The following is a 13,689-nucleotide window of genomic DNA, read 5'->3' on the forward strand; positions in this document are numbered from 1 at the left end:
AGCAATCTGTAATTAGAATATTCCGACAGTATCAATCAGGATTGTATCATACAAACAGAAAAACTACCTTTGATATTTATCACAATATTTTGGTTCAGAGATTCAGGAATTCAGAATATCAGCAAATTGAAAATCAGAAAAATTTTCCATTTCTACAAAACAAATCATTCAGAAAAATTGAATTTCAGAGAATGATAAATTGTGAAAATACCGAAAATTGAAAACTCTGCTAAATTTTAGCTTCATTTTGCTTCGAAGTTTCCCTCACTCAGTTTTGTCTTTTGATTTTCTAGAAGTTTCAAATCGGAATTTTTGTGCAAAAGATTTATTTTGAATTTTTTAAATTTTACTTTCAATTTTCGAGTCAATGAATTCTCCGAATTTTTCTTCTTTTTTTTTTAATTTAACTAAATTTAGCAAATTAAAAAATTTATAATTCAAAATTGCAGCTAATTAAAAATTATAAGATTGAAAGTTCAGAAAATTAGGCAATTAGGCATTAGGCTGAAAATTTAAAAAAAATTGAAATTTTAAGAATTGAAAATTCGAAAAGTTAAATTTTCAAAACAATAAAATATTGAAATAAAAATTTTTTGCACAAAAATTCCGATTGAAAAAAAATCAAAATCAAAAGACAAAATTCAGAAAATCGAAGTATCGATAAGTACAAAAAAATTGGGAAATTTAAAACCCAAAAATTCTGAAAATTAAAATTTTTGAAAATGGAAAACTAAAAAAAATGCAATTTTTGGCATTTCAGAAAATTTCAATTTAGAACTTCCGAACTGAATCAGAATCAATTGAATCAAAAAATTGAAAGTTCAAAAAAACAAAGTACAGGTCGGACTCGATTATCCGGAGTATTGAATTTTTTTTTCACTCCGGATAATCGAGTCATAAACAACAATTTTCTCTCAGTAAAAGTATTATAATTATGATTTGCACTTATTTATTAAACTGTTTTATCTAGGTTGACCGGTTAGTATGTTTGTGACTTTGTAACTTTGTATGAAGCGCAGTACCACATTAATAGAAATTTAACCAGCTTCCTGTCGACCGATTGATCTGAAATTTGGAACACATCTTTATCTCTGGTTTCATTATAAAACTGCGTATTCCATGGTCTTGAAAATCCAAGATGGCGGCCGCTACAAAATAGCGGATTACATATGTTCCTAAAACCCCATCAATATGGGTATCGAATGAAAGGACTTGAGCAGTAAAACACAGCTATATAAGAAAAATATAAATCCAAGATGGTGGCTGCTACAAAATGGCCAATTACATATTTTCTCAAAACCGCTTCAATGTGGATATGTAAGGGCTTGACTAATAGAACACAGTTGTTTATGAACAATGTAAATCCAAGATGGCGGCTACTACAAAATGGCGGATTACACATTTTCTCAGAACCCTAATTACTAATTACTAATTACTTTTTAAATGGTCCCATTCAGTTTGACCTGTTTGTATCTATGTTTGAATGTTTGTAGGGTTGTCCCGCATTAATAGAAAATTGAACCCGTTCCTGTTGACTGATTGATCAGAAATTTGGAAGACACCTTTAATTCTCCTGTCATTATCAAACTACGTATTCCATGATCTTGAAAGATTCAATTTGGCCACCGCTAAAAAAAGGCTGAATGACTTGACATGCAGAACACGAAACATAATAAACAACATACATTCAAAAAGGTTGCCGCCAGTAAATGGTCGACTATGTATTTTTTGCAATTCCCTCAATATCCGGTATCAAATGAAATGATTTGACTAATAGAATACAGTACATCGTGAAAATATCCCGAAGAAAATTAGGTAACAAATAAACGTTGGATTTCCATTATCCACAGTTAGTTGTTTCATCATATTGTAACCAAACGTTGGGTTACAATAATGAATTTGGTGGGAAAGCCAACCGTGGGTTTGGACTTTACCGATATTGTACAAAAAAATGTAAAATATTTGTTTGTGCTGTCTTGTCATTTGAGAAATTTACAGTTCATGTCCACATCTTGTGTTTGACTTAATGTTTTTTCACATATGACAATAAAAAAAAGTAGTATTGGGAGTCTGTGATTAACTGTCGTAGAAAAGATGACGTATGAGTCCAATTTTTGCAATAAACCAAAAAAACAGTTAATCGCAGACCCCCAGGTTGGTGTTTCACAATAGATTATTTTTTCGTTAGTTAGTTTTTTTTTTGTATTTATTTACTTAGTAGTAGGGAAGAAAGATATTTATTTATTTATTTACTTATTTATATATTTATTTACTTATTTATTTAGTTATCTATTTATTTATTTATTTATTTATTTATTTATTCATCTATTTATTCAATTATTTATTTATTTATACATCCAAAGTTTATTTACAATTGCGTGTTTGGTTTATTCAGTTCATTGTTTATTTATTCATTTATATGCGGAAAGCAAGTGCTAGGTTTAATTGTCCAGGTATAGCATGCTGCCTTAAATGTTTATTTATTAGTCGTGACACCAACCGAAACCAATAGTATTAAGTTGTGTTTGTATTGTCGGAGTAGTCGACGCCTTCTCTGTCATCTCATCGAAAGGGGGACGGCTCGGTGTATGAATTGGAAACGACCCTTAGTGGAAAAATACCAGGGAACCTGAATAGGGTCGAGAGCTTCAATAGGTTGAAAAAATTTCAAAAGACGAGCAAAGAATTTAAAAAGGAAAGAAAAGCGTTGAGAGGAGAAAATTAGCGAGGATCCGGGAGTCTTCGCGAAGATTTGGAACAGCACGGACGCAGTTGTTATCGCTGCTGAAATTTTAAAAGAATCCCGCCACCTAAAAGGGATCCGGTTATCCGTGCTCGTGAGCTAGCATAGCAATTTCGCTAGGCTCTTAATAAGTGGTTCCGGAACCGTGTGTGAAAAAAATCACAAGCCGTCTCAACTCTCTGACCGACTAGTGTCGCCGGCCATCGTGACATCCGGCCGTGCGACGTGAGAAATAAATTTGATCCCCCATCGTCGTGTAACCGTCCCTGAGTCCTGCCGAAGCCGTCCCGTTCCCGCCATCGCTTGTTCCAGCCCTCGAAGAAGAACCGGAAGTCGACCAACGCAGTGAACGGCCGCAACGAAACCGGTGAGCTCGAGCCATAAAAAAAACCAAAATTTGTAATAAAACAAAAAAAATACATGTATAAAAATCAATTTATTTCTTAAGCGTGAATTGTGTGGCCATCCAAACCGCGGTGTCCTTTGTTTGTTAGGTTTTACGTAGCTAGTCTTGTTTTCCGCCAACGATAAAAAGTGTTGTAATTGTGCTTTTCCACCATTTTGTTCCGTGTTCCGTGTATCGAGTTATTGTTCGAAGTTTCCCCAGAGATCCCTCAACAGACGACCCAAGCTGCGTCGAAAGAACCAGCTAAATCAAGTAGAAAACTATCAATTGGCGCCCAACGAAAAATAGGCGGAAAAAGTGGTTTTCTTTATGGCCTGAAGAAAATCTTTTTTTCCGAATGGTCTCCGGGGGAAATTTCAAAAAATTTAAAATTATTTTCAATACTCGCGAAGTCGTCAGGTGAACGCATTATTCGGAAATCTACCTGGAGAAAGGTATTGATTAGTATGTGTGCGGATTATACAAAGTTAAGAACACAGTTCGTGTGAATGCCTCTAATTAAAGTTGTCGAATGGAGTCACAAATTAGTAGGGCGTCCCGGCTGCAAATTTAATAAAAACACTTGTCGAAAAAGTGAAGAGAATTCGGAACTGATTCGGTATTTCTAACATCACAATTACGTTTGAAAAATAAAAATTCAAAAATCATATTTTTTTTTCCTATTTTCAAATATTGTGAATTAATCCTTTTTTTTTGCAATTTTTCTATTATTTAATTCTACTTCTTCAATTAATTATCCTTGGTTACTATTTCTGATTAAATTTCTTTCATATTTTGCATTAAATTTTGAACACAACATTGGTAACTTTTTATTTATAAAATTTTGTAGAACAAAAAGTGAATCATATTTTCTCGGCTTAGAATGGCATCTTCACGCAAGGAAGGTAAAAACGTTGCAACGCAAACTTCTTCGTGTCAGGTTCACCTTCAGCAACAGACTTCCTATCTGAACTCTAATCCTCATCATTTTCAGTTCGATGGTAACCCATCCATTCAAACAAATGGCCGCATTCAAGTGCCAAATTCTCACGACATTTTTCAAAATTTTTCTTCACAACAGTATCCATTTTCATCACAAAGAAAAACTTCTAACGATAATTTAGTTCCCAGTTTCAATTCAGCGATTCCAAATGTTTCCCGCAATTCATTCCAAAATTTCCCAGAAAATGGACCTTTTCGAGAAAACATCAATATAAACTCCATACTTGCTTCGAATAATTTCCTGAACTGTCCTCCATATCAATTCCATTCATCAAATTACAATCGTCCTTTCCAATCGCGTCGTACTTTGCCAGTTTCGAAGTGGAACATAACAAAGTATAGTGGAGACGATCAGGGATTGAAATTAAACGAATTTTTAGAACTGGTTCAAGCCCTCTCGCAAGCTGAACAAGTATCTGAACAAGAACTTTTTGAGTCAGCGATTCATTTATTCGGAGGATCGGCTCTAAAATGGTACATGACTCAGCGATCGACTGGCAGATTGTTAAATTGGCAACATTTAGTGTTTGAGTTGCGAAAAACTTACATGCACCCAGATTTGGATGCATTAATTAAAATGAAAATTTACCAGCGACGCCAGCAAAAATTCGAGTCCTTCCATGAGTACTATTTTGAAATAGAGAAATTGTTTCGATGAGCGTACAAATACCTGATTATGAGAAAGTACAAATACTTCAACAAAACATGAGAGTGGATTACAAACGACAAATGACCTTTATTCCAATTATCGATCTTGAGACGCTGGTGGCTGCTGGTCAGAAGTTAGATGCTTTAAACTTCTCAGCATACAATAAAGTTTTCGGACCTGAGAAATCGGTCCAAGCTGTGGAAGGCGGACCCAACGTGAAAAATAAAAAGAAATTTTCCCAGCAGCAAACGTCCGGACAGGTAGCGTTAGCACAACATCAGCAATATAGCCAGGGAAGAAGCAATCGGAACAGTGCACCACATTCCCTCAATTCACCTCCTCATCCTAAACCGTATCCAAATTCGAATATCAAAAACAACTCTATCCTTCAACCTGTTCAGAAAACTGCGAAGCCGATCATCGACTCACAAACGGCAGGACCTTCTGCACCCCGCCCACAGTTAACACTAGAAGAATTGGTGAATGGACATATCCCTCCACCATCCAATACTTGTTTTAACTGCGGTAGGGATGGACACCATTCGGTCATGTGCAGACAACCGCGTGGAATATTTTGTTTCAAGTGTGGGCTCAAAGGCTTCCCAACAAACTTTTGCCCGTTTTGCCTAAAAAACGGGTCACTGGCGGGCGAAAATCGCCGCTCGCAAAATCCCGAAGCGTAAGCCAATTTTCTTCTACAGAGTCTACTCTTTCTAGATTTTGGGAGTCAGTCACTCCTGACCACTACGCAGATTCCGCTGAAATATATAAAATTTCCTATCCATTTCTCAACGATAACCGACCGTACGTTTCAGTGAATATTCAAGGTTTATCGATTCAGGCTCTCTTAGACAGTTGTTGGATATAAAATTGAATTAATAGTGTGAAATGTTTCCGCAATATTTCAACAGTGTGTGAAATCACTCTATACTGGCATCCGTGCAAGCTCTGACAGTTCGCGAATGAAAACAGTACATAAAAAAACGCGATTTTTCCCATCAAGTGCTTCCGAGAGTGCAATAAAAAGTTCACTGAAGTGAAGATTCATGCAAGCAGCAGGAAAGCAACCTCAAACCCGGAACCAGAGAAGGAAGACCATTCGTCATTTTTAGGCAGTGTGCAGCGGAAGAGTCGGTCCCTAATCACGTCATCGATTTCGGCAAAGCGGAAGTTCCCCGAAGGACTAGAGTCCATGTTGCGTGTGAATTGTTGGTCGTCCGATGACAGCAGCAAGGCTCGGAGAGGCCACACGCTGCGAGATTCATCGCTTGCGCTAGATGTCGGTGCACTAATCATTCGGTAAGTCCACTTGTTACCCATCATTTTTGGTGCCGTGACCAGGATTATTGGTCAATCCCGTCCCCGACCGCGTGAGTGGAAATACCTAACCTCACCGTTGCCCGCATTCGCATAAATTACATTGTATTGAAACGCCCGTGTGTGAGAGCAAGAACAAAAACTCTTGTGTAAGAGTTCTCCCGTGTGTGTGATAAGTGAACTATCGTGGGTGAATTACAGTGTCGCTCAAAATTATTGGTACGGCGAAGAAGTACGAAAGTTAATTGTATACCGAGAAGAGTTTATTCCGAGCCCGATTATATGCATTCCCGTTGATGGATTTTATCCTTTCCCCGCGCCGCCGTTACGTTTAATCGAATTTAATTCCGAGCCGAAAGTTACTTGCTGGTAAATTTGATGACCCATTCCCGTTCTTTGACTGAACATTCGTTACCCGCGCATGAAGTTAGCTGCTGCGAATGTATAAAAATCCACAGTGGTTCTAAATTGCTTTATGAGGAAGATGTAATTTGAGTTTTCGGTGATATTATTGTGAATCGCATACCCGTTTATTTGTACCGCTGCGTTCCCGCTTTCCCGTTGCTGGATTTTACCCGTCGCCGCACCCCCCTTGGGCGTAATTGGATTTGAGTGCTGGTGGAATTTATAACCCGCTCCTGTTCTTTGGCTGGACTGGACACTTGACACTCGCGCAAGAGTTAACTGCTGTTTCCGAATTTAAAAATACAAGGCCTCATTTCAAGAGGTACAAGGTGAGTACCTCTCCAATTCGTTAAAATCCGTTTTTGCGGTACTTCCTGGGTCTTCTTTGATCTTTCAGTCTCTGTATGCCTGATCGACTGGCGATGGCGTCGAAGAGTTCGACGGTTCCCGACGAGAAGCGGTTGAAGGCGAAGGAGACCAAGCGGAAGAATTTGGTCGATTCATTGAAGCGGATCGAACGGTTTCTCCATGACTACGTTCCCGAACAACACCTGCACGAGGTGCCTCTTCGATTGGAACGGTTGGAGAAAGTATGGGAATCGTACGAGGTAGTTCAGGAAGAACTAGAAGAGCTAGATGATTCGGAAGATGCTGCACAGAAAAATTTGGAGATGAGAGCCCAAGTTGAGGAACTTTATTTACGTGTCAAGGCCGGACTAGCTTCGAAGATACCGTCGCCACCACCCACCCCTGCTATTGCGGGATTCCCTGCCGCGCCTGCTGCTCAACCCGTCTTCGCCAACATAAAGCTTCCGGCGATTTCGCTTCCGGAGTTCGATGGAGATTTCAACAACTGGTTGACTTTCCATGACACGTTTGTCTCGATGATCCATTCATCGACGGAGATTCCGCATGTTCAGAAGTTTCACTACCTCCGTGCGGCTCTGAAGGGGGAGGCAGCAAACTTAGTTCAGTCTATTTCGATTACTGCTAATAATTATGCTGTCGCTTGGCAGACTTTGGTGAACCGTTACTCAAATAAAGCTATTCTTCGCAAAAAACACATCCGGGCTTTATTAAAGCATCCAAAAATCTCCAGCCATAGTGTCGAGTCGCTACACAAGATTGTGGATGAATTCCAACGTCATACGAAGGTTCTGGAGCAGCTCGGTGAGCCAGTCGATCAATTTAGTTCGATTCTGATCGAGTTACTGGAGGATAAGTTAGACGACGCTTCACTCACCGCTTGGGAGGAATCAATCGCAGCTGATCAGCAACCCACCTACGCTAAAATGGTTGATTTTCTCCAGAAGCGGGCCCGTGTTCTAGAAACGATTTCGATCAACCGGCCGCAGCATTCCGGTTCCAAAAATCCCAGTTTTCCTCCTCCTAAGAAGCCAAATCAGCCCAGATTGAGTTCCAACGCTGCCAATACAGTCCCAGGAAGAATCTACCCGTTATGCCCCGCCTGCGGGAAGCAGAAGCACTCCATTTTTGATTGCTCAGTCTTCAACGGTCTAGATACGGAAGGCCGTTTAAAGGTGGTCTCGGATAAAAAGCTCTGCAGCAATTGTTTCCGCAGCGACCACTTCGCCCGCAACTGTCGTTCGAATTATTCATGCAAGCATTGTTCCAAACGACATCACTCCATGATCCATCCTGGACCATTTGAGGCCACCAGGGGTGGACCCGAAAATAAACCCACGAATAATCCCGAAGGTTCCGGGTCTAGCTTAGTGACAGCTGTAGCAGCCCTGCCAACCCCCGAAGTCGTAACAACGTTGAAGGTATCCAACGCCAGCGTTCTCCTCACTACTGTGGTATTGATAGTAGTCGACGCTTACGGTCAAGAACACATCGCCCGCGCCCTGTTAGATACAGGTTCTCAACCCAACGCCATGAGCGAACGCCTTTGTCAGATGCTTCACCTTCCACGTAAAATCGCTAACGTTGCGATAGCCGGTGTAGATAGTACCGTCACTAATGCAAAATATGAAGTGCGTGCAGAGATCCGATCCCGTGTAGCAGAGTTCAGCGACACTTTAGACTTCTTAGTACTCCGTAAGGTGACCAGAGATACCCCGTCTTCCTCGTTCCCCACTGTACAGTGGAAACTTCCCGAAAGTTTTTCACTCGCTGATCCTGACTTCAACACGTCCCGAAGAGTTGATATGATCATCGGCGCTGCTCACTTTTATTCATATTTGCGGGACGGACGGTTCCGTCTGCCTAGTCAAGGTCCAATGCTCGTTGAGACAGTGTTTGGTTGGATAGTGACTGGAAAGTTCGAAAATCTGTCTGGTATGAGCTCTCGACCAACAGTAACTTGTCATGCGGCGACAGTTACATCGCTTAGCGAGCAGCTAGAGCGATTCTGGCGAGTTGAGGAGGTTCAAGGTCCGAATTATTCCGTGGATGAGCAGCAGTGCGAAGATTATTACCGGGAAACCGTCTCCCGAGACCCGACTGGTCGGTACGTTGTTCGCATGCCGAAGCATCCCGAACACGATCAAATGATTGGGCAGTCAAAGCCAACAGCGCTGCGTAGATTCAGGTGGCTTGAGCAGAAACTGTTGAAGGACGAGAATCTGAGGACTCAATACCACGAGTTTATGCGTGAATATGTTTCTCTGGGCCAGATGGCACCCGTACAAGAGGACGAAGAGGACGTCCCGAATGCGTGTTACCTTCCACATCATCCTGTAGTAAAGGAGTCGAGCTCAACCACAAAAATTCGAGTGGTTTTCGACGGATCAGCGAAGACTACTTCTGGCCATTCGTTGAACGATTCGCTACTGGTTGGACCTGTAGTTCAGGACGAGCTTCTTACTCTAATCCTCCGTTTCCGAAAATTTCCCGTTGCGCTAGTGGCAGACGTAGAAAAGATGTATCGTCAAGTCTCGATGCATCCATTAGACCGACCTCTACAGCGAATTTTGTGGCGATTCGACAGTTCCCAGCCGATTCAGACATACGAACTCGGCACTGTTACTTATGGCCTCGCTCCGTCCTCATTTCTGGCGACGCGGACACTGTTGCAGCTCGTCGGAGATGAAGGTACCCCGTTCCCGAAAGCAAGTACAGCAGTCAAGAAGCATATCTATGTGGACGATCTCATCTCAGGTGATGACAGCATTGAAGACGCAATCCAGCTCCGTGACGAACTATCAGAACTGCTTCAAAAGGGTGGATTCCGATTCCGCAAATGGTGCTCCAACTCACTCCCGGTATTGGCCGGACTTTCTCCCGAACTCCTTGGGACACAATCGTCGCTGAAGTTTGATCCTGAAGAAAGCGTGAAGACTCTTGGTATACGCTGGGAACCCGAAGCCGATGTGTTCCGGTTTGATGTATCCGTTGTCCTGAAAGATCAGTTACCGACCAAACGCAGCATCCTGTCCGCCATCGCCCAACTTTACGATCCTCTCGGAATCATCGCACCCGTCGTCGTGCAAGCAAAAATACTGATGCAGCATCTCTGGTTGCTGGCGTTGGACTGGGACGATGAGGTATCACCTGATCTTCAACAAAAATGGGCTCGATTCTGTGAGCAGCTCCCTCATCTCTCGAACTTCCGTATAGAAAGATTTGCGTTCACCGCTCGATATGCCACAGCGGAAATACACTGCTTTGCAGATGCGTCAGAGTCAGCTTACGGCGCTTGCATATACGTTCGCTCCGAAACCGCTGATGGACTCGTGCAAGTGAATCTCCTCGCTTCGAAATCAAGAGTAGCTCCTCTGAAACCCCTCAGCATTCCGCGCCTTGAATTGTGCGCCGCACTCCTCGCTTCTCGGCTGTATGAGAAAATCCTCAACGCCCTCGATATGAGTTTCTCCGCCAGTTTCTTTTGGTCCGATTCAACTGTTGTCCTCCAGTGGATGAAAGCTCCCCCGCGGACGTGGAAGACGTTCGTGGCGAATCGTATTGCAGAAATTCAAGCCACCACTAATGGATCCAACTGGCAACACGTCTCTGGCCACGAAAATCCGGCAGATATGGTTTCGCGCGGGGTCTCCGCCGAGGAACTAATCAACAGTGAGCTGTGGAAGCACGGTCCGAGCTGGTTGCGTGAAGAAAAATCTAGCTGGCCCTCCCGAAACGTTCCCGAAGAAGAATTTACCGCCAAGGAGTTAGAGTTAAAGCAGAATACGATTCTGAACACCCAAGTTCTACCACCAAATTCACTATTCGAGCAGTTTTCGTCCTACTCCGCTCTCATTCGGGCGGTATCATATTGTTTTCGCTTCACACACAACACCCGCAATAGAGGACGACGGATTTCCAGCAGAGTTCTTTCGGTTGCCGAAATGCGAAAGTCAAAGGTAGCAGTCGTGAAGCTCGTTCAAGCTGAGGCGTTTCCCGAAGACCGGCAGCGCTTGAAGAGAGGACATACTGTATCCTCCAAATCTCCACTTCGTTTGTTGAATCCGTTTCTCGACAACGAGGGCCTAGTTCGTGTTGGTGGTCGGTTAAATTTATCCGATGCTCCCTACGACGTGAAGCACCAGATCGTCGTTCCTGGTTTCCACCCGTTCACTCAACTCCTCCTGAAGCACCATCATCGCAAGCTGGTACATGGCGGAATCACGATGACTCTCTCAGTCGTCCGCGACGAATTCTGGCCGCTGAACGGCAGAAAAGCAGTCCGGAGTGCCATCCGGAAGTGCTACGAGTGTTGCAGAGCAAACCCCAAACCCATTCAACAACCGATTGGACAATTGCCAGTCGCTCGAGTGACCGCAAATGAAGCATTCGCCTGTACTGGCGTTGATTATTGTGGTCCCATCTACCTTAAACCGATTCATCGTAGAACCGCCGCCCGCAAATCATACATCTGTGTCTTCGTGTGCCTGAGCACGAAAGCGGTGCACTTGGAGCTGGTGAGTGACCTGAGTACGGCTGCGTTCCTGATGGCCCTAGATCGCTTCGTGGGGCGACATACCTCGCCACAACATATTTACTCAGACAACGGGACGAATTTTGTTGGTGCGAAGAATGCGCTGCATGAAATTTACACCATGCTGCAATCAGGAACGGAGGTTGATAGAATTTCGAACCACCTCGCCGAGGACAATATCCAGTGGCACCTGATCCCACCCCGTGCTCCCAACTTCGGTGGCCTCTGGGAGGCAGCAGTGAAGGTGGCTAAGGTTCACCTGGCTCGTCAGCTCGGATCCTCTCTGTTATCGTTCGAGGAACTTACGACGGTTCTCGTAAGGATAGAAAGGGCCATGAATTCCCGACCACTCCAGCCTCTATCCAGCGATCCTAATGATATTGCGGTTCTCACTCCAGCTCATTTTTTGGGGAGAAACATAAACCGTTCTCCTCTCGAAGTTGATGTTCGAGACGTGCCTCTGAATCGTCTCACCCAGTATCAGAAGCTCCAGAAACATGTACAAAATTTCTGGTACCGTTGGCGAAACGAATACATGAAGGAGCTGAACATGCTATATAAAATCAACCCCAAGGACCACAAGCTGAACGTCGGTGACATCGTCATCATCAAGGATGATGCTCTTCCTTCTGTACGCTGGCCGCTAGCCCGCATCATCGAGCTTCATCCCGGACCCGACGGTGTGACCCGAGTCGTAACTCTCCGCACGCCCAATGGAGTTTTTAAGCGTGCGGTTTGCAAAGTGTGTCCACTGGAATGCAGTGGTGAAGATTAGAAGAAGAAGAAGCTGAAAAGAAGAATAATCTGAAGAAAAGGAAAGTGTGTTTATGAAGAAGTAATAATGAATTAAAGAAAAAGTGTATTTGAAAGTTGAAGTGAATTATAGTGAACTGAAAATAATAGTAGTTTTGAAAAGGTTTTCAAAAGGTGGTCGGAAATATGTTGGATATAAAATTGAATTAATAGTGTGAAATGTTTCCGCAATATTTCAACAGTGTGTGAAATCACTCTATACTGGCATCCGTGCAAGCTCTGACAGTTCGCGAATGAAAACAGTACATAAAAAAACGCGATTTTTCCCATCAAGTGCTTCCGAGAGTGCAATAAAAAGTTCACTGAAGTGAAGATTCATGCAAGCAGCAGGAAAGCAACCTCAAACCCGGAACCAGAGAAGGAAGACCATTCGTCATTTTTAGGCAGTGTGCAGCGGAAGAGTCGGTCCCTAATCACGTCATCGATTTCGGCAAAGCGGAAGTTCCCCGAAGGACTAGAGTCCATGTTGCGTGTGAATTGTTGGTCGTCCGATGACAGCAGCAAGGCTCGGAGAGGCCACACGCTGCGAGATTCATCGCTTGCGCTAGATGTCGGTGCACTAATCATTCGGTAAGTCCCATCAACAGTGGAAGTAATTTTGTTACCCATCAACAGTGGAAGTAATTTCACACTCATCAGTGAGAATCTATTTTCAAAATTACGTCATAAGAAACTCTCACGCGTAGAAATATCCGCCCTGCAATCCGCTAGCGGGGACTTCCTTCAAGTTCTTGGTCGCGCTTATCTCCCTTTCCTGTTCAACGACGATACTAAAATAATTCCTACTCTTGTGGTGGCTAATCTGTCTCTCAATTGTATTTGTGGAATGGATTTTTGGAATAAATTCCAGATTCACCCAACAATGTTAAGGGACAGTAGCAACAACGAAAACGAAGTGGTTGCTTCTATTCATTTACCCAGTAGCGAATCGGTGCTGACGAGTGAAGAAATTAGGGAGATCGAAGACGTGAAAAAGTTATTTCTAGCAGCGAAGGAAGGACAGTTGACCTTGACGTCTCTCGCATAGCATAAAATTGTGCTGCAAGACGATTGGAAAAATAAACCACCTGTGCGTCAATTCCCGTATACGATGTCTCCTAAGATTCAAAGTTTAGTGGCTATTGAACTTCAACGACTTTTAGACATCGGTATCCTAGAAAGAAGCAGCTCAGATTGGTCGTTAAACTGCGTACCGGTAGTGAAACCCAATAAAGTTAGGCTTTGTTTAGACGCACGCAAAATCAATGAGAGGACCGTGAGGGACGCCTACCCTTTGCCCCATCCGGGAAGAATATTGGGTCAACTTCCAAAAGCGAAGTACCTTTCGACTATTGACCTCTCAGAAGCATTCCTCCAAGTTCCACTGGAGAAAGAATCGCGGAAGTACACAGCCTTCAGTGTACAGGGAAAAGGGTTATTTCAATTTACCCGTATGCCGTTTTGGCCTCGTGAACAGTCCGGCTACTTTGGCCAGA

The 13,689-nt window shown here is 43.0% G+C and overlaps 1 protein-coding gene across 1 annotated transcript; it reads left to right on the forward strand.

Moving 5' to 3' along the window:
* Nucleotides 1-4,835: 4,835 nt before the first annotated feature.
* On the forward strand, nt 4,836-13,241 carry LOC129772906 (uncharacterized). The gene is made up of 5 exons (XM_055776436.1): nt 4,836-5,258; nt 5,783-6,078; nt 6,899-12,134; nt 12,489-12,784; nt 12,830-13,241. The coding sequence occupies exons 1-5, from the start codon at nt 4,836-4,838 to the stop codon at nt 13,239-13,241; spliced, it is 6,663 nt and encodes a 2,220-aa protein (XP_055632411.1).
* Nucleotides 13,242-13,689: the final 448 nt, after the last annotated feature.

This window comes from Toxorhynchites rutilus, chromosome 3 (genome assembly GCF_029784135.1).
Source record: "Toxorhynchites rutilus septentrionalis strain SRP chromosome 3, ASM2978413v1, whole genome shotgun sequence".
NCBI classification, from domain to species: Eukaryota; Metazoa; Arthropoda; class Insecta; order Diptera; family Culicidae; genus Toxorhynchites; species Toxorhynchites rutilus.